At 36.6% G+C, this 20,667-nt stretch overlaps 2 protein-coding genes across 7 annotated transcripts in view; both read left to right on the top strand.

The window, feature by feature from the left end:
- Nucleotides 1–12,312, top strand: part of cep131 (centrosomal protein 131) — a 49,938-nt gene extending 37,626 nt beyond the window's left edge. For 3 of the 4 annotated variants that reach the window (XM_087275193.1, XM_087275191.1, XM_087275192.1), the window contains 5 exons: nt 847–989; nt 1,723–1,900; nt 6,539–6,735; nt 6,847–6,907; nt 7,029–8,136. In XM_087275193.1, coding sequence (XP_087131319.1) covers nt 847–989; nt 1,723–1,900; nt 6,539–6,735; nt 6,847–6,907; nt 7,029–7,100 — 651 coding nt within the window. In that variant the 3' untranslated portion in view covers nt 7,101–8,136. Of the gene's footprint in view, nt 1–846; nt 990–1,722; nt 1,901–6,538; nt 6,736–6,846; nt 6,908–7,028 lie in introns of all 4 variants that reach the window. The other variant, NM_001353865.2, reaches the window with a different exon arrangement.
- st6galnac (ST6 (alpha-N-acetyl-neuraminyl-2,3-beta-galactosyl-1,3)-N-acetylgalactosaminide alpha-2,6-sialyltransferase) overlaps nt 9,392–20,667 on the top strand; it is a 27,064-nt gene continuing 15,788 nt past the window's right edge. Inside the window, exons 1-2 of one of the 3 annotated variants that reach the window (XM_087276807.1) lie at nt 9,392–9,449; nt 18,300–18,666. In XM_087276807.1, coding sequence (XP_087132933.1) covers nt 18,515–18,666 — 152 coding nt within the window. In that variant the 5' untranslated portion in view covers nt 9,392–9,449; nt 18,300–18,514. Of the gene's footprint in view, nt 9,450–15,888; nt 17,248–17,298; nt 18,667–20,667 lie in introns of those variants that run through there. The other 2 variants (XM_087276806.1, XM_087276808.1) reach the window with 2 other exon arrangements.

The following is a 20,667-nucleotide window of genomic DNA, read 5'->3' as shown; positions in this document are numbered from 1 at the left end:
AAGCTGTATACTTCAACATTTGCCATGCAAAAACAGTGCAAAGTTAACAAGTGCTGTGAGTGTGTGTGTGTGTGTGTCTGTCTGTCTGTGTGTGTGTGCATGCATGAATTTTGTAACAACATTGTGTTTGACTCATCATTGCAACTACACAACAAATACATCAAATAATCATTGGGAAAGTTCTTACTTCAGTATTTTTCACAAATGTTAGGTGACATCTGCTTCCTTCATGTCTGTCACTGTGCTGTTTATTTGACACAGCCGAGGTGGATATTTAAACACACTTTGACAGACATGTGAGAACGGTGGGCGGGCAGAACTAGCATTAAATGCACTGGTGACAAAATCTGCTTCATGGTTGTTCAGAGCAGAAATTCTAACATCCTAAAAGCTATAATAAATAATCTGATATGTGTTTTTAGCTGAAACAGAGACATTCTGGAGACACAAAAGACTTATATTAAATTTTGAAAAGGGGTAAAATAGGTGACCTACGTGTCATTTCCAACATCTCATGAGATCATACACAAGGAAAAAACTAAACATTTGAACAATAGCGTGTTGTTAAATTGAACTAGCCATAGTCATTATTTTGTAACTAGTCCAAATGACCTCCATTATGATTGGATAACATCTAACCTCATCTAATTAGCTGTTGCACAGGTTGGCTGGTAATAAGTCATCTTTAAAGGTGACAGCGGAGTGATTTGCTGTTTTGCCGGTTTAGTGTGTTAGTCCACCCCAGAGGTCAAAATAGTCACACATCTGTCAAACAAAGGCCATTAACAAATTCAGTGAAGGTAACAAAGTTAAAAAGTGATCTCATACTTGCATTTTGTCCCACAGGAAGCATGGCTGTTGAGTCGAGAGAGGGAGCTGAAAGAGGAAGTGCGTCGTGGAAGAGACAAAGAGATCGAACTGGCCATTCAGAGACTGGAGGTGGAGACCAGAGAGGCCAGAGAGGAGTGCGAGCGAGCAGCTGACAACCGGTGGGTTCTTCTTCCTGTTTATGTGTGAACTAGTGTGTCCGTGGAGAGATAGACAGCACAGGATGTTACAGATTGCCCACATGCATTTCAAGGCCAGTGTGGGTAATATGTGCAGGCGTTTAATTAAGACCAAAGACACTGTGCATCAGATTTCCCCACTGACTCATTTAATTTAGTTTACCTTAAATGTTGACCATAAGAAACAACATGAAAAAATACTGTAATAAAATACAATAGAATTGAACTAATAATACGTAAAATATAAAAGGCATGTATATGTGTTTAACAAATATATAAATAAATATTTGAAGTTTATTTGTTTTTATTTAGATTAAAATTATGCCTATTTTTAAAGCTCTAAATAGTGCAGTCCAGTTTTTGAATAATAATATCTTTGGACTTGTGGGGCAAACCGGAGCACCTGGAGGAAACTCACGCAAACACAGGGAGAACATACAAACTCCACACAGAAATGCCAACTGACACAGTCAATTTCGAAATTAAAACGAAGCCTATTTTTAAAGTTTTATTTGCATTGTCAATTGATTTCACAATTAAGTGCAAATGTGTACTACTCTACTGTGAAATGTCGAGTACTTTACTGGGCAATTTGGACATACTGTAGAGTGTGTGGCCATTTACATGTGAAGCTCATTCATTTAAAATAAGGCCATTTAACATATGGATCAATTGTTGGTTTTAATAGCTGAATGTAAAAACATTATGTGTGCAGGATGAAGCGCGTGAGGGAGAAATACGAAGCCGAGCTAAGGGATCTGGAGCGTTCGGAGCGGACATCGCTACAGAAACAGCAGGAGATGAGGGAGAAACACAGTGAGATGGAGGCCGAGCTTCTCCGACTGCAGTCTCTTTTACGACAGCGAGAGCAGGAGATAAGCGACCTCACCCAGGTAACCGTTGCCTACTGTCCCTCATTAAAGTCAATAGGTTACTTATAAACCAACAGACTATCTTGTAGGTTTCTTGGTAGAGAAGGAATAATAGGGATTCCATTTCCACGTAATGAATCCAGCTTCTTAATGATTATATTTAAGATCTTTGGTCTTTAAGATGAAAGGTCAGCGAGCAAATGTGCATCCACACCAATACACTGATTAATCATCCCATCGTCCTTCTTTAGATGCAAACTGTTAACCTCACAATTAGCAGTAGTAGATTTACCAGTTGTAACTTTAAAATAACAATTTGCTTATCTGACTTGTATGGTTATGTTGGTTGTGGTGTTAAAAAAAAAAAATTCAAAACTGAAGAGGAGTACTGCAACATTTGTGTAAATCTTACGGCTCATATATTATTCTCTCATGCAGTTGCAGATTAATCTTTTTGACTGTAGGACTTCTCATTCTGCTGAGAACAATTTTGTATTTCTTTGGGTCAGTTAAGCATCTGAGTTTGCAGTATTTTTCCTTGTCCCTTACTGTAAAACATTTTGATCTGTCTGAATCGGGAAAGACCCATGCTCACTTCAAAAAACTAACAGAGCAGACAAAAATGAGCTGATCAGTTCACGCTTAAGCAGTTTTTGGATTTAATATCAGTAAAGGAAAACAGAATAACATGTTTACGTGATCATTTTCAATCTATTTAGTATAATCAGGTGCATGTAAATGCACTTTTAAATTATTATTACATGTTATTGAGTAAACAAAGGAAGGCACAGTGGTTGCTGGTTCACATCCCAGCTGGACTTGCAGGCCTTTCTGTGTGGAGTTAGTGTGGATAAATTAAATGGGCTGTAGTGTGTGTGACCTAGGCCCCGTTTACACTAGTGCGTTTTAGTTTTAAAATGGAGTTTTTGAATTAAAACTATCCGCGTCCACACTAACGTTTCACCCAGCATTTCTGAACAGCTCTCCGTCCACACCAAAATGCTGAAAACGCACATCCCATGACCACACACACTCTTGGGCAAGCGCTGCAGCCTATCTACCTAGATGAGAGCTGTGCTAGTCGGACTGCTCATAAAGCATCTCTCGCTGGATCTAATCTCACTATATTTATTAAACTTGATATTTCAATCATCTTGTTGTCTTTATCTAATAACATATTCCCCGACTTTGGTCATTGGAATCTAGCCAGGGTGATGTGAATGAAGTTATAAAGTACACTGTTCCCTTTTAAGATTTACCCGTGTCCTCGGTAGTCTGTTTTCCATATCAAACTGAGGAGGGGAAAACTGCAGCCTTGATCAAACTTGCGAAGTCTGAACTTACAAGGAGAGGATGCAGGACTGAACTGTGTGTGTTAGGCTACTTAATATTGAGGAAAAGCCCCAATCAAATAGGCGAATGTCGGCAGCCCCACCTCTGTTAACAGATGTCTCCGTTTTCCCCCATCCACACTGAGACAGAGCAGCAGCGTTTTAGAATGAAAACGGCCTCTCCAGCGTTTTCAAAACGATCAAATTTGGGCACTCGAAAACTCAGGCGCAGTGTGGACGGTTGGCGTAACCACAGCCAAACTTTTTGTGTAAACGGGGCCTTAGATGGGTTATGGCAGTATGGGTATCCACCCATAAAACATATGCCATAGTACTTGGCGGTTCATTCTGCTGTAATGAACCCTTATAAAAAAGCAGGAATTAAGCAGAAGGAGAATGAGTGAGATTGTATTGATTAAAAAGACAAATTCAAGTAAGCTCTGAATAAATACATATTTTCAGTCAGGATCACTTTCGTAATATACATCTATTCGTCATATTTCGTCATATACTTTTATGTTTAGAAATGTGTTGGAAAAATCTTCTTTCTTTAATAAGAAATTGAGGAAATTGAAATTTTTTCCTCAATTTCTTATTAAAGAAAGAAGATTTTTCAAACACATTTCTAAACATAAAAGTTTTAATAACTCATTTCTAATAGCTGATTTATTTTATCTTTGCCATGATGACAGTAAATAATATTTTACTAGATATTTTTCAAGATATTAGTATTCAGCTTAAAGTGACATTTAAAAGCCTAATTTCAAGAGTTCACACTTAGCCAATGATCTATCAAAGCTTGTTTGGCATGCTGTCCCGGGAGAGAGCCCCGAGCTCAAGGGATCCTCGAGCCCGGGGCTCCCCCCCGTTCGCAGAGCTGGAGGGGAGCCTGAGCTCGGTGGATCTCAGAACTCCCCGACTGCGATAGCTAAGGGAACATCTGAGAAGGGGCTAGAGCATGCGTGGTTCTTGAGCGTGATGTATGTCTTTAGATGGTGGGAGGAAACCGGAGAGCCCGGGGAAAACCCACGCGAACACGGGGAGAACATACAAACTCCTCACAGAAACTCCCACCGGCTAGGCGAAACTAGGCCAGTGGTGTTCTTGCTGTGAGGCTCTCAGTGCTAACCACTGGGCCACCGTGCCGCCCAATCAAATGTCAAGGAGGAGAATGGGGAGGAAGGGGGGTTTCTTCCAAACGAAGATAATGTGGACTGGAAACTGCGGTTCTTTATAGTAGCTTAAGGCTCATATGATTGGAAGATAATGATTAGCTAATACGAGACCAGCCGTGATAAATCATAAGCACGTGATCCTCTCGAAATTAGTTTATAAACAAACTTCACTTGGCACGTTAGGGTAATTATGCAAATCATTGTATAATGATGGTATTGTTCTAGAGACAACTGATCAAATATTGCTTAAGGGAGCTTATACTAATATTGACCTTAAAATGTTTTTTTTTTTTTTCTTAAAACTGCTTTTATTCTATCCAAAATAAAACACAAAAGACTTTCTCCAGAAGAAAATATATTATATGCACCACTGTGAAAAATTCTTTGCTCTGTTAAACATCGTTTGGGAAATATTTGACCGAAAAAAACATTCACAGGGCTAATAATTTTGACTTAACGTCATATTAACTGTGTATTTTAATATATTAACTGGGCAAAACAGCAAGTCAAACTCCATGGGGTAACTGAGCAGAAATCATGCACAAACAATTGCATTTATTATGAGTTCATGTAAATGATAGTCATGAGGCTGATTAGCATATACTTAGGCTAATAACTTTTACCAGATACAAGGTATGAGCTAGGAGGAGTTGGGCATGGTGGAGGGGGTTTACTGAACAGAGCACTAAAGAGAGACCGGATGTATAGTTAAAAATAGATCACTGTGAGAGATGTCAGAACCAGATTGGTAAACGTCATGAACAGATGCAAGGTAGACTGACGTGTCCTGCCTGAACTAATGCGATGCTCGATAGTCATTCATAGTTATTTCAAATTGGACTTAATAAAAAATATTGAAGTGAAGAACTGCTCAGAAAGATTTAGGTAGTGAATTATTTAAGCCAAAACAACATCAAAAATGTTTAAAAAAGACGTGTGATAAACGTTTTGACTTTTGATCCTTTGCGCTTGAAGTTACACCTGACTGTAAATGTCAGTGTGTGAAACTACTGAAAATAGATCACCTATTACAGACTGCAGTTAGATAAGGTGTCCAGGATAACAGTGCTTGACACACAAGGCCGGTCGTTTCACTCTTCAGCTAGAGGGGTGATTTTCACACAAGTATCAGTGTCATATTTTACTACAAAATTACTAGAATTTTATGAAAAATAAAGAAATAAATGGTTATAATCTAGTCCAGCAATTATTTAAAAAAAGATTCAAATAAGAATGCAAGTAAAAAAGTAAAAAAGTGAAAGAGTAAAAATGCTTAATGTACAATTTCTGTGTGTATTATTTTGTGTTTGTTTATTTTATTTTATTTTAAAGTTAATTTATTAACCCTCAGGCCTTTGAAGATGTCCTTGGTGACCAATCATGGTCAATGGTCTCCCATTTAGAGATTAAAAATAAACAATCGAACAGTTCCTAATTAATCCCCACGGCTTCTTTAGACAGACAAATTCCCCCACAATTCCAAAGACATGCGGTACAGGTGAATTTTGTTAGCTAAAATTGTCTGCAGTACATGTTTGTGTATGAATGTTTCCCTGTAATGCTTTGCAATTGGAAGGGCATCCTCTGCGTGAAACATATGCTTGAAAAGTTGGCGGTTCATTCCGCTTTGGCAACCCCAGATTAATAAATAGACTAAGCTGAAAAAATGAATGAATGAGTCAGTTGACGGTTCATTCCACTGTAGCAACCCCAGATTAATAAAGGGACTAAGCTGAATAGAAAAGAAATAAATGAATATTATTAAGTGTAATCCACTGAACAGTCCTTGGCAAACAATTCACAGTGTAGCACAAGCTTCTAGTAGCTTGATGACTTATTGTAAGACCGAGTGTGAATTCGGACGCCAGTTCATTTATCAGATTGGAGTCATTCCTGCATTTTGGCAAAAATCCACATCCTCATCCTCTTGTCACCTCACATCTGAGTCACAAAAATGGGTCACCATTGACTTGTAATATATGAATTACAAAGTACCACAGATTTAGCAGACATAATCTTTAATGTTATACTGAAGAAAAAAAAAAACATGTTTAATCTCTTTAACTGACTTGTTTTTTTTTTTTTTAACTGGATTTCCCGTCTTCTTCCTTCATCATGCTCTATCTTTGTCTTTTTTCATGGTATGGCGACAGGCCCGTGATAAGTTATCAGAAGAGCGTCGCAGCCTGTCAGAAGTCATCAGACAGGAGTTTGCAGAGCGGCTTATAGAGCTGGAGGAAGAGAACAGGAGGATGAAAATGGAGGTCTCGGAAGCCAAAGCTCGACTTCGCTTAGAAGTAGAGCGAGTGACCAGAGAAAAGGAAGAAGAGCTTGCAGAAGTACATCAGAGGTCAGTGGCAGAGAGTAATGTTCTTTTCGTTTCCTGTTTGGACATGCAACAGCAGTAGGCAATTGATTACCTATTGTTTTTGTGAATTTTACTGATCTCTTACTTTTATAGAGTGAAGTCAGCTATATTGAAGAAGGAAGAGACTGTGAACAACCTGCGGAAGCAACATGAGGTATATTTTGTGCCTGTTATAACAAATAAAATGCCTTTTAAGATCTATTTACAAATAACTCAAAATTGAATGTATATTTGATGTATTTGCAACTCATTTGTGTTTTTCTTCTGTCTTTCAGGCGGCAGTGAAGAGAGCAGATCATCTTGAGTCATTGCTGGAGCAGCAGAGAAAACAGCTGTTAGGGAAATGAATGACAAGTTAGGGCATTGAACCCCCTAGAGATCCCTTCCCTTCTGTCATACCGTCCTCTTGCACAAAGAAAGCTTTTCTTTATTTGTTTTTTTTTTTTTACGTTTCTTTTGGTTGTTTGGATTCTGGATGGACGTTTTGGTTCCACCAGACCTCTCATCCATAAAGGCAGCCTTTGTCATTCCCATGGGAACAAGGCAAGAAATAAGAGAGGAATTTAATCTTCTCCATGACTCCTGGAGAGGCTTTTGTGTTGTCTCTCTTGCACGGATATGACCAAATTGCAGACTCTTTTCAGCCACCGCTTTCACACAGCTAATCAAACGAACAGTAATTAAAATTGAAACACAATTTCCTTACTAGAGTTTAGATCTAGTGTATTGTTGAATCTTACAGACTCGTGAAAATGTGCATATTTCACCCCCGTACTCAGAAAATATCAATCAGAATTTGCTCCCACATTAAGTGGCCTTAACTACTATGTATTTGCATCAAAATATAAGGACAATGTACTTAATTTGTTCATAATGTGTTGCAGAACACTTCAGGTGCTCTTTGGGTCAGGTTTGCTGTTAGGTTTTGGGGTGGGTCAAGGTGTAAGGAACAGTCAAGAGTAATTACACATATTATTACATATGTACATACATAAGTACAATGTAAAACATTTGTAAATTAAAACTAATAATAATATTTAAAATGAATCATCAATCAGTGTAAATAAATGTTAGTTAGGGCTACTTGATGTAAAGTGGGTCCCAGAATTTTACTTTAGTTTTGAAAAACAAGACAGACCACAGCAAATTAAAGTGACAGTTCCCCCAAAAATGAAGATTTATTATCAATTTACTTGCTTGCAATTTCAAATATTTATGAGTTTTGTTTTTCTGTTGAACACAAAGAAAATACGTTGACAGATATTTGAAATCAAAGCCATTGAAAGTGAATACCTGCAACATTCTTCAGATTCCTTCTTTTGTGTTCAACAGAAGAAAAAGATTAGCCTCAAACAAAAAAACAACTTTGGCTCATTCTGAAAACATAGACCTATATACATTTCTGGAGATCATGAATTATGTAGGCAGAGCTACGTATTGCTGCATTTCATCTTTAAAAGGAATGGCGCCGTTCCTTTTCACGCTTACCAGCTGACTGCTTACCTCCGTATGGTCGGCTTTTCCGTTGTTACCAGTTTGTCCGCTAGCTCGACATGTACGTTGGCAGACTTGAGAAGCAGATCGGAGTTGACTGCGACAACAGGGTTTGATTCCGGTGAAAAACGGTTCCAGAAAGCGTAAGACAAAAACAAAAGCTAAAAAATAGAATAGACAATAAATAACAGGGTGAGAATGTGGTAAAATCTGAAAACGTGGTTAAAATCAGGGGGCTTTTCTTTTTCTGGATTGCTTTTTAAAACACTGTGGTTGGGTTTAGGAAAGAGGGTGAGCGGGTCAATCCGTGCGTTAAAACAGCAGGCGCGAATGACACTCCCAAGAGATATTTGAGATCTGAAAAAGCGTACAAAAAAAAAACGCAAAAAATGTAGATTCTGCAACGTTTTTTTCTCTCTCTCCAGATATGTATACAGGGGTATGTTTTCTGAATGAGTCTGGGTTGCAAAAAAAACACTATATTGCAGAAATGTATTATTTAAGTTGTAAAGTATTTATACAACATGAATTTATGTTTAATTTATGCTTGTGTTATTGCCCTTTTCACTCTTAATATAGTAAAAAAAAAAAAAACTCTGAGTAAAATCACACTCAAAAACTTTCTAAAGTAGGTTAATGACAGTTCCCATTGTGTTAATGTGATGAATCACCATGGAAAATGTGACAATGCAAAATAGCAGTTCTTACATTTGATTATTTGAAAATGGGTGTAAAATCTGCACGCCTTTGTGAGTTTCACCCAAGAAACTGGAAAGCCCCATTTCGCCGGGCACAAAGGCATGCACAGTAAACTGTTCCAGATGTTTCTGTAACCTCATGCCGTCTCCCCGTCTCTCCTCCACACTGGAATATAGGGAAATGGGTGGAGATTACAGTGGACAGGAGACAAGGGAGGAGAAGTTGGCTTTGAAATGGAGCAGAGAAGTTAACCCTTTGTATTAAAGAGAGGAGCCTAATCCCCCATCAACACAAACATCCCCACTCCCCACTCCTTTTGTTGTTGAATACAGATGCCTTTTGTCCCGGTGCCTCACAGGGCTGTTTCTAAATTACAGGAGATGTCCCAGAAGCCCCCAGGAAACCCAAACATGCTCACACAGAGCCCTCGGTGAAGCCCAGCTCTAGTTCAGATGTCAGGGAGTGATGGCAGCGCAGCTAGAAGAGAGAGAGAGTTTTAGAAGGTATGTTGGCAGTAAAGCAGTAGATGGACAAGATAAGTATAGAGTGTCTCTTTAGGTAGACTGTAGATTGAGCGGCTCTCATGGTACGTTGATGTTCATGGTGAGATGAGATTGAAGTTGAGATGGATGTAGAAAGTTGGGTAGATGAATAAAAAATGAAAATTCAGATGGATAGATATTTAAGAGCTGTGTGTACTGTATTATGGGACAGCAGAGCTGGGTTCAATAAAAAAGCGACTATTGTTTGCTGAATATGGTGTTCCTGAATCAACATTGTCTTAAAGTGGCAGAAAAACAGGGAGGGAAACGGCAGGGAGTTTCACAATAGGGTATATGCAGAGCTAGTGTTTCTTCCCATACAGCTAACAGTCCAGTGAACGGGTAATGTGACTTTTCAATTATATACAGTTTCTTTTACAGTATAGATGTTGTAATGTAATTAAACTATAATCAGTTAAATAGACCTCAGTGTTCAGTTAGTTATTGAAGCGTAAACCGAGATGAAAAGCCGTTTACTCGCAGGCATCAACGGGCAAGCCCAGAAACACCATTGGAAATATTGGAGTAAAATAAATTTAAATATTTTAAAGACATGGCATAGAAAAATATAATTTAATGCAGTGTTTCTTGTACATTCTGAGACCCACTTTATAGCGTGTATCTTTTAGGCGGTGAAGATTGTTGATTTTTAAAGAAAACAGACCTTAAACATGCTGATTTTGTAACGGAATACAGTTCACTGGAAGCGTTTGACCAAGGTTACTGACAAATTAAAAGTCTTTCTGCATGCGTCTGCATATACCCTATTGTTTTTAAGGACTATTAGCCATGGAAATAAATCAGATTTGACAGTAAATAAATATATGTGTAAGTATAAGTATACGTATATGTGACACAGTTTTAGAGTAAATGGTGCAGTTGTTACAGTAATAACTGCCGTATGGATTCAGACTTAACTGAAAATTAAAATATAATAAAAAATAAAAGCAAATTAAAGGAACTAAATTACTACAACTTCCAAATGAAGCTGTAAAATGTATTTTTTAAAAGTTGAACGAGAACATTTATTAAAATAGTAATAGTATTTTATTGAAATAAAACAACAATACTGCTTCAAGCCATATAGGAATGTCTGATTTTTGAGCAAACTATTATTATTTTATTTCATTTCCAATCATATTTTTAAAAAGTTGTCTGTAATTTATTAGACTGAATAATAGAAAATAAAAAGATCATTCAAATTTCATGAAAATGTATTGGAAGATAAAAACACAGTGCATCCTGGATTTTACGGTGTTTTATTGGTTAGTTTTAGGACTTACCACATTCTTATCAATCTTTCATTTGTAAATGATTGCTCATTTGAAAATTAAATATTTACACAAATGTCATCCGGTTACTAACGCAAAATATTGATTCAGGAACGCTTATTTCTTGGTTAAATGATATCTCTCGTGATGCTTGACAAATAGACTGTGTTACGTGATCAGCATCCTTGTTGAATCAGATTTGAGAGATAAGTTTTCCATGTTGTATGCCAAGTTTAGGTTTAGAAACAAGGGTTAAGGGCTTCTACGTCATACCGTTTACCCATTTTCCCCCTCAGGATACATTATAAGCAGGGTTAGGTTTGTTGTAGAAATTTTTGACCAAAAATGTTGCTCCAGAATCTACACAAACTTGTAAAACGCAGCATGACTGAGTACATTCTGCAGTTTAAAATAAAGCTAAATGCATTCCCATCATTTTTGGCTTTCACAATGTAAACCAAGCATTTGAACCCAAGAGAGGAACGGAAACAAATGGCTTTCAGCTGGAGTTGAGGTTGCAGGATAGGGGGAGGTGCTTTAAAGCTTCCCAAACTCTCTATTGTTATGAGGTCTTATCTTTTTCCATTTTCCAACAAAACATTTACATCAATTGTATCCCTGTTTTATAAGTGGAAAAATTGCATCACATGCCAAAAAACCATGTTAAGCCTGTTGGGGAGTTTAGCCTGGCTGTTAAATTTTAGGTCCTCCATTCAAAGAGAACATCCTTAAACTTTGATTTATGTGCCAAATTAAATCGCTTATCAGAAGTTGATAAGATCAACTTCCCACCACTTTTTATGTAGCATTTTTTGCTTGATGGATTTTATTGGTCAGATTCTTCCTGTTGTGCGAGCGGTTTAGTGAGTAAAGCCGTGCTGAAAAGGTCAGAGTGAAAAGTGCCTCATTCCTGTTCTCTAATGAGTGGATCAGGTGTCTCGTTTTAGTACAGAGAGAGGGATGCCAGAGTGTCCTCGCTGGAGTATAGAGCTCTGTTATGGTAAAAACTGTGGCGCAATTTCGTGAGTCACCTGTTGGCATCACACTTAAATGTGCGTAGGTGCATCCGAGGTCAGTTGGATGCAGTTTTTTAGAACCGCCCGCTGGGAGGTTCAACACATTACAGCATTCTGAGAATGTTTCAAATGCATTTCATGAAGGTTAGAAGTTCATTTTGGCAGCAGATGCAGGTCCTTGGCTGTCTTTCTGTCTTCGAATGGCAGTGTGCTTGGCATGGCCGGTGTGTGTCAGTGGTGCTTGTGCCAATAAGCCATTCTTTTGTGAGTGTAGTGTTTAATATCCAAGCGCCGGTCGCCATTTTACTGGCCTGTGGTCTGAAGAAAACATGACTTTTATTATATTATATTTTACCCTTAAATGTTACCCTCTTTAAGTTTTGTTGTTGCATGTTTTTAAGTAAATGAAATGTGCCCTTTAACGTGTAGCTCTTACTTTGATTCTTCCTGTGTTTTGACCAAGTTTAATAGTTGATTTCCAACAGAGATGAAAAGAATCTTTGACTTTGTCCGTATGAAAATAAATCTTGAAAATGAGTTTGTTGACTTCCTTTGATTTTCCCCCCCCCTCTGCAATACCCAGCAATTACTGTACATAATCACACACATTCTCCACAGTCCGTTCCCTGAGAGTCTCAGGTTTAACTTCAGATCACATTCAGATCTGTATTTTTTTTTATTCAGGTCTTTTGGTCATGTTTTTAAAGCTGTTGATTCAACTTGTTCAGGAATCAATGGTGGAATAAACTTTCAGATTTTCAGCATTGCAATCTAAAATTAACATAATTGAATTGCACTTACATGTTTTTTTAACTGTTCTGTATTTAAACTCTAGACTAAAGATTAATCGTAGAGCTGAGCGATTATTGGAAAAGTAATCTAAATCGACATTTAGAAGCTATAATCGATCTAATTTTTCCAAGTCAATTTTGTTTTGACCCCGCTCTGTTAAGGCTGATTTATACTTCTGCATCAAACACACATAGTCCAGCGCAGCCTTCGGACGATTTCGGTCTACACATCTTATGTTTGCACTACATAGTGACGATGATTGGAAGCTGCGCCAGAGATGCTTTGAGATGGCATATTTTCTATTACAATAAAATTATTTAAATTAAAATATTTGTTTAAAATATTATTTACAGGATATACAAGAGTTGTTTTATTTAGAGGAGATGCTGCTTATTTTCTAATTTTAGCAATATTTTCTACACTGAAAATAATTTATTTCCAAAAGTGCAAGTTATTCATTTTCACTTTTTTATATAAAAAAAAGGGACTGTTGGTTTTAGGCAGTGTGTGTTTTAGTTTCAGTTGTTCAACATTGATGTCAAATAAATAATGATAGATAGTAGATAGTGTGTGTTTCCTTCAATTGTTTTAAAATCATGTAATGCATGTAAAGAAAAATCTCACCTGTAATATGTGAGCTTATTTTACGCACAAATCTTGTCAGTGAACTCTAAGGGCAAAAAAAATAATAAAATAAACAAATAAATAAAATCATTGTTCATTCATTGTAATCGAGTTAAAATGTTCAATTAATCGAGATTTTAATTTTAAGCAAATCGTCCAGCCCTAACCAATCGTCAAAACATTTTATGCAATATATTTTCATAGGTATAAATGTACAGGTATTTTTATGAGCTCATGAAATTATGGTTATACATTTAACAATAATTTTTCACAACACAGGTCCACTTAAAACATAAAACTTGAAATAAAACATACAGTTGAAGTCAGAATTATTAACCCCCCTTTGATTTATTATTTTATTTTATTTATTTATGTAATTTTTATATATTTCCCAAAAGATGTTAAACAGAACAGGAAAATTTTTACAGTATGTCAGAATTTTTTTTTTCTGCTGGAGAAAGTCTTATTTGTTTTATTTTGGCTAGAATAAAAGCAGTTTTTAATTTTTTAAAAACCATTTTAAGGTCAAAATTATTTGCCCCTTCTACAGAACAAACCATCATTATACAATAACTTGCCTAATTACTCTATTCTGTCTAGTTAACCTAATCAACCTAGTTAAGCCGTTAAATGTCACTTTTAGCTGTATAGAAGTGTCTTGAAAAATATCTAGTCAAATATTGTTTGCTGTCATCATGGCAAAGATAAAATAAATCAGTTATTAGAGATGAGTTATTAAAACTATTATGTTTAGAAATGTGTTGAAAAAAATCTTCTTTTTATTAAACAGAAATTAGGGGAAAAATAAACAAGGGGCTAATAATTTTACTATATAAAAAGGTGTACCTAAAGTAGGCGCATTAGCTTATACTATGAACATATTTTCTCTTTAAAAAGGTTTTATGCTCAGCAAGGATGCATTCATGTGATTTATTACAGTAAAATGTTTTGTGATTTGTTATTGTTATAACTGTAATTATTTTAAAACAATTTTAAGTACATATTAATGTTTTCTATTTTAATATATTTAAAAATGTTATTCAGCGATGTGACACCAGTTTTCAGCAGCCCTTACTACAGTCAGTGGCGAATTTAGGCCTGGGCAATGTGGGCGATAGTGCAGGTTGTGGTTTGTAAAGTAAATGTAAAAAAACAAAACAAATGCAGTATGAGTAAGAATGAGAGAAAGTTTGGGTCAGAAATTATGTGCAAGGTGAATTTTCCAGCAAACGAATGTGACTTGTTTTCATAATAAACATTTAAACATAACTCATGCAGAAACAAGCATGTTATTCCAATTAAACACCTGCACTGCTCTTGTTTTCTCCCATTTCGAATTACTTTTACTTTCTCTTTTGAATCCTCCTCTGAATACCAGCGTTTGCTCAATAACAAAGTGTTAATCTGTTAGTCACGCTCTTCTGCTGGAAAATTCACCCTATCATTTCTGACCCAAACCTTTTCGCATTCTTATTCATACTGCATTTGTTTTTTTCATTTACTAACCATAACTTACACTATTCTTATGTACTTCACAATGCATCTACTGTAGGAAGGGATGTCCAGATCAGCTCACATGATCTGAAATCGAGCCTATCATGTGGTTTCAAACTCGATCAAAATTGGACATTACCTCCCGATCAGTCAGAATTATTAGCCCCCCTTTGATTTATTGTTTCTTTTTTTATTTATTTATTTATATGTTTCACAGAGCAAGCACATTTTCACAGTATGTCTGATAATATTTTTTCTACTGGAGAAAGTCTTATTTGTTTTATTTTGGCTAGAATAAAAGCAGGTTTTAATTTTTTATAAATCATTTTAAGGTCAAAATTATTAGCCCCTTTAAGCTATACTTTTTTTGATAGTCTACAGAACAAACCATCATTATACAAGGTGAATTCAATTTTAAAAAGGAAGATCCTGGATCTGTTTCTTCGCTCTTCTTTATTCTTTTTTTATGTGTTATAGAAGTATCGGATCGGGTTTCGGTATCGGTAGATACTCAAAATCAAATGACTTGGACTCAAGGGCAAAAAAACCTGATCAGGACATCCCTACATCTAAGCCCTCATCTGACCAACTGTTTAACCTTTCTTTAACCAGGCCCATTAAATCCGTAAGTCACATTTGACTGCTGGATAATTCGCCCTGCACAATTCTGACTCAAATTTCTCTTATTCTCTGTCATACTGCATTTGTTTTTTCTATTTATTAACCACAACTTACACTATAATTGCTTACTTCATAATGCATCTAAGCCCTCATCTGACCAACCGTTTACCCTTTCTCTAACCAGGGCCCTGATGAGGAGGGGCCGCGGTGTGGGAAAGTGTTGAGATAACTGGCTTGTATGTAAATGAAGCAGCTGCAAGTAGTATGATAAAGCAGAATATCTGAACACGGGCTGCCTTCAGCATGTCATTTTGGACATTCTTTGTACTTGTGCATTATTTTGATGCACTGAATGCTCAAGTTTTCAAGTTCCTTAAGCTGTCTTTGAACATCAGCTGACTTGTTTTGTCTTCAGCTCTGCTGCTCTGGTCTGTTATCACCTAGCCCTGAGTTGTGCACGTAACCATCCCTCTCTTTTTTCTCTCGTGTTTTATGTCTTCCTTTGGGGGAGGGGGAAGAGGAGTTGACCAATTGCTAGCAGCTGTTACTTGTTTCACAATAGGGCCGCCTCTCCAGCTCTCCCTCAGTGTGTGTGTGAGTGAGTGTGTGTGTGAGTGTTGTTAAAGTAGGCAAACTGCTGCTCGAATTCACCTCTCATCGCTTGACAGTAGTTTCTCTTCAGGTACGATACTTTTTCTGACTCCTTTGACTGTTCTTTTGTTCTTTCGTTCACATGATCTTTCAGTTTTTCTTGAGTTAAAAGGGCTGCTGCGAGCCAGCTGTCTTTGAATGTACGAGATGGTGACAGTTACTTTGTGGGATGTAGTGTGAGGCTGGGTTTTTTTCCTTGCTTTTCTCGAGTTTTAATGCATCTTGGAAGATTTTATTTCTTTAATTAGTACTATTTTTTTAAGATCAGTTTTCTGCATATCCTATAGAGGAGATTGACTTATAGGGTTTATATTCTCCAGATGGACTCGGAGCAAAAGTTTCTGGGACATTTCTACATTCTTAAACATCGATTCTCGCAAATAGCATTCCTGTCATTCCACATATGACAGAAGAACAATAGCGAGAATTCTGAAGACCCAAAAACTGCATAATGTGAGCCTTTGTTCTTCTGAATTCAGCTTTATTCTCCAGTTTGAAAGAGCCAGTTAAGAATTAAACTGAAAAAAAATCCTGCCATTTCTGTATTCTGACCACCAGTGGTGGAAAGAGTACTGAAAATCATACTTAAGTAAAAGCACCATTACTTGCCTAAAAATGTAGTGCAAGTAGAGTAAAAGTATCTATTGTAAATATTACCTTAAGTTTGAGTAATACGTTGACCTTTCAAAAGTACTCAAGAGTAGTGAGTAGGGAGTATTATGCTGTAAAAAAAAAAGCTGAAGCATTTACATGTAATTTGCGTATGTGTGTAAACGTAACATTCTGTAGTGCATTGAGTTATTGCCCAGCAGGCACACAACATCGTAAGATGTTAATATTAGGCTAGATTTAGGTTGTGATGCCAGATGACGAAAATTCAGTGTCTAGCCAGCATTTAAGTGTTATTTGGATGTACAGTAGCAACATGTTGATATTTTGTTGATTTTAGGTTGTGTTAAAAAGTGACCAAAATCCAACGTCGAGTCAACATCTTAAACCAACTTCATATTGATGTCCAATACAGACATTTATTTTTCAGATATGGCAACCAAAATACAACATCTGATAGAAGTCATACTATATAGTGGTAACGTCCACACAACGTCAACTGTAATCTCATTCGTTGTTGATATTAGGTTTATTTAAGGTTGGGTTTAGGTTGGACTGACTGAGTTTTGATGTCAACCCGATTTTCATTTTCAAACAAAATGCGACGTCCCAACGACATTGGGGTACAAGTTCAATCTGACGTCATGCTGGCGTTTTGAGCCTGCTGGGTGACTTCAAACAGTAAACATTTGGCATTTTTTCATCAGCGACATGCATTTAAACATTCTTTAGATCAATGTGTGTAAAGGTTTGCTGAAATTATAAGTTGCCCATGTCTTGAGGTAGTTCATTATGATGCGATTTACCTTCTATTTGCGATTCAATTGGACAGGATTCACAGGACTGAATTTGAATTCCCATAGACAAGAAAAAATAAAGTAGTGACTGCAGGTTGAAGGAAAGTAGTGCAGTAACCGTATCAATTTTGCACTAAAAGTGTACTGAATGAAAGTAAAAGTTTACATTTTTAAAACTACTTAGTAAATTACAATTTTTGAGAAAAACGACTCAATAACAGTAATTTAATAATCAATCTGTTACTTTACACCTCTGCTTTTCACTTATAGTTCTTAGTGATTTTTAAACCTTAAGGGTAAGTTCATGACTAATTCATGAATGCTAAAAAACATACCAAAGGTATTGTAAACTTATATTACTAGATCTACCCAAATGACTTTCAGCTAGTTGTTAATGTAGTTCTATTTGCATTAATGGGATTCTCTTGTAGTCAAAGGCTTGTTTTAACTAAAATGGCCAAACTTGTTGCATACTTGACAGCACACAAAGTGATTTGATAAGTTACGTGTTTCCAGACACATCAGCAGGAGATGTGGTCACAGGAAATATTTCCTGAGGGAGTAATTCTGGTTTCCCAGAGCAACCACTACTCAGAAGAGAATTACTAACAAGCAGTCGTACCACCATACCTCAGTCTTTCCTTCACCTACTTCTTTATACATCTCAGAAAATGCTCACATTTTTGTCTGCATGGGTAATTTCATGCTTACTCATTCAGTCTTTCACCCGCTCGCTCTCGATCCCTTCTTTGTCAAATCCAACTGGGCTTTTTCTGACACCGTTAATTAGCATCTGAAATGCTCTTTGAGCAAAGGTGCACTTGGAAACCGGGATCACATTTTTCTGTTTTTTCAGGCCCTTTAATTAAAACAGGATTACTACATAGAACTATCCATGTGATGTTTCACTCCCTTGTCTTCTTTCTCCTCATACAGACATCCGGAGACTCCCACACGTGAAAGCTGGAGCTCAAACCGAACTAATTAACTGGCAGCGACCCCGTCACCCCTTCCCCTCGAGGAGTGCCTTAAAACCCCGATTTCATCAAAACACTACTCCAACCCTTCCTCAGGAGAACGCTCATGTGCTTACAAGGTGACCAGGCGTTCTGGGGAAGACTCAGCAACTGGTGCGCGAGGAAAGTAGCACGATGACAGGCCCGCTACCCAAGAGGCTTCTGCTATGGTTCATTGGGTTATTGGGCATCGCATTGCTAGCATTAATTGTTGTGTGCGTGGCTATGCAGATCCAAGTGCCATGGCAAGTCTTGACCCTCCAGAGCTTTACCATAAAACATTACAGGTGAGAACATTTAGCTCATTAACAGGCTTTGAAACCACACAGTATGCACAGCTAGTGTTTTTCAGCCAATGGTGAACATCCGTTGAAAGCTTTGTGTGACTGTTTTCAATTTCATAAGGTTCCTTTTAGTGCATCGATCTCGTAATGTAATTAAAGTATAATCAGTTAAATAGACTTAAGCATACATTTGGTTGTTAAACCGTGAAAAGAGACGAAACTATTATAACGCAGGCAACGTCATTAGCAGCACCCTAGAAATTTCATTGTAAATACTGTGGTACAATTAATATATATATATATATATATATATATATATATATATATATATATTTTAAAGATATAAAATTACAATTCAATGCAGTAATTCTTGTTTATATTGATACCCACTTTATATCGTATCTCAGCCAGGCATTGAAGATCGCTGTTTTAAAAAGAAATCAGATCTTAAACACAGCGATTTTGTATGGGATGACAATTCACAGGAAGCGCTGGGGCTGGCTAACTAAAATTAAAAGTCTGTGTGCATATACCCTATTGTACTTCTGTAAATAAGTCATCATTTAAATAGTAAAGTAATAGTTGTTAAGTTGTTGGTTTCAGGAACAGAATTTTAGGTCAAATTTTATATTAAGTGGCCTTTACTGACATGTACTTACAATAAAAATAATCATTTGCTACAATGTACTTGTGTAAAAACACATTTTTACATTGTTTTTATGCATGCATGTAATTACATTGTAATTAATTTATGTAGTTGCCATAATAATTACACTTAAGTATGGGCCGGTATAAGAATCTGACGGTATGATGGATAAAAATATCACGGGTCACGGTATAGTGATTACTGCTTTAATATATATTCTTTTTAAATGTCTGGACAAAAACAAAAAAATTTCCCTTTTTGAATAATAATAATAATAATACATTTTATTTATATTGCGCTTTTCTCAAACTCAAAGCACTAACAAGAGCATCAACACACAGAAGAACATGAAATACACAAAAAGTTAGAATGATAATAATGATAAAAATATACATATTAAAAGAAGCCAACCAGTGTAACTGCTGAAGAACAGGAGTAATGTGAGTGCGAGATGATGTGTGAGTTAACACACGTGCGGCTGAGTTTTTAACATATTGTAAGGTCTTAAGTGAATTGGCTGTCAGACCCCCAAATAAAGAGTTACAAAAATCTAGACGAGACGTAATAAAAGCATGGACAAGCTTTTCAGCATCTGGTGTTAAGAGAAAAGGACGGATGCGGGCAATGTTGCGTAAGTGATAAAATGCAGTTTTTGTTAACTGTTTAAGATGAGGTTTGAGGCTAAGCTGAGCATCAAAGAGGACACCAAGATTTCGCACCTGCATAGAAGGAGTTAAAAGAGATTCATCAACTGTTAACTTGAGATTGCCACATCTCTTAACATTAGAGGATGTGCCAATAAGTAAAATCTCAGTCTTGGAGCTGTTTAATTTTAGATAGTTTTGTTGCTGTATTTTAAGAAACAAAATATTCAAATATTTTTGAACAGTTATGATCTCAGCAGGTACAGGATGTCAAAATGACGTCAGATTGACATCATACCCCAATGTCGTGGGGACGTTGCATTTTGTTTGTAACTAAAAATCGGGTTGACGTCAGAACACAATGTCGGCCCGATGTCAATGTCTAACATCCAACCTAAAATCAACCAAATATTAACGTCTAATGATGTTACAGCTTGATGTTGTGTGGACGTTACCACTATCACGTCCATCAGATGTTTAATTTTGGTTGCCATACATGACGAATAAATGTCAGTATTTGACGTCAATATGACGTTGGTTTAAGATGTTGGCTCAACAATGGATTTTGGTCACTTTCTAACACAACCTAAAATCAACCAAATATAAACATCATTTGAAGTCTTTATTGAATGGCAAATTAACGTTGTTTTTAGACGCTGACTGGACTTTGAATTTTGGTAACCTGACGTCTCGAACTACATCTAACCTAATATT

This window comes from Danio rerio, chromosome 12 (genome assembly GCF_052040795.2).
Source record: "Danio rerio strain M-AB ecotype USA chromosome 12, GRCz13ab, whole genome shotgun sequence".
Classification (NCBI taxonomy): domain Eukaryota; kingdom Metazoa; phylum Chordata; class Actinopteri; order Cypriniformes; family Danionidae; genus Danio; species Danio rerio.
This window is presented reverse-complemented; position numbering and strand designations above follow the sequence as displayed.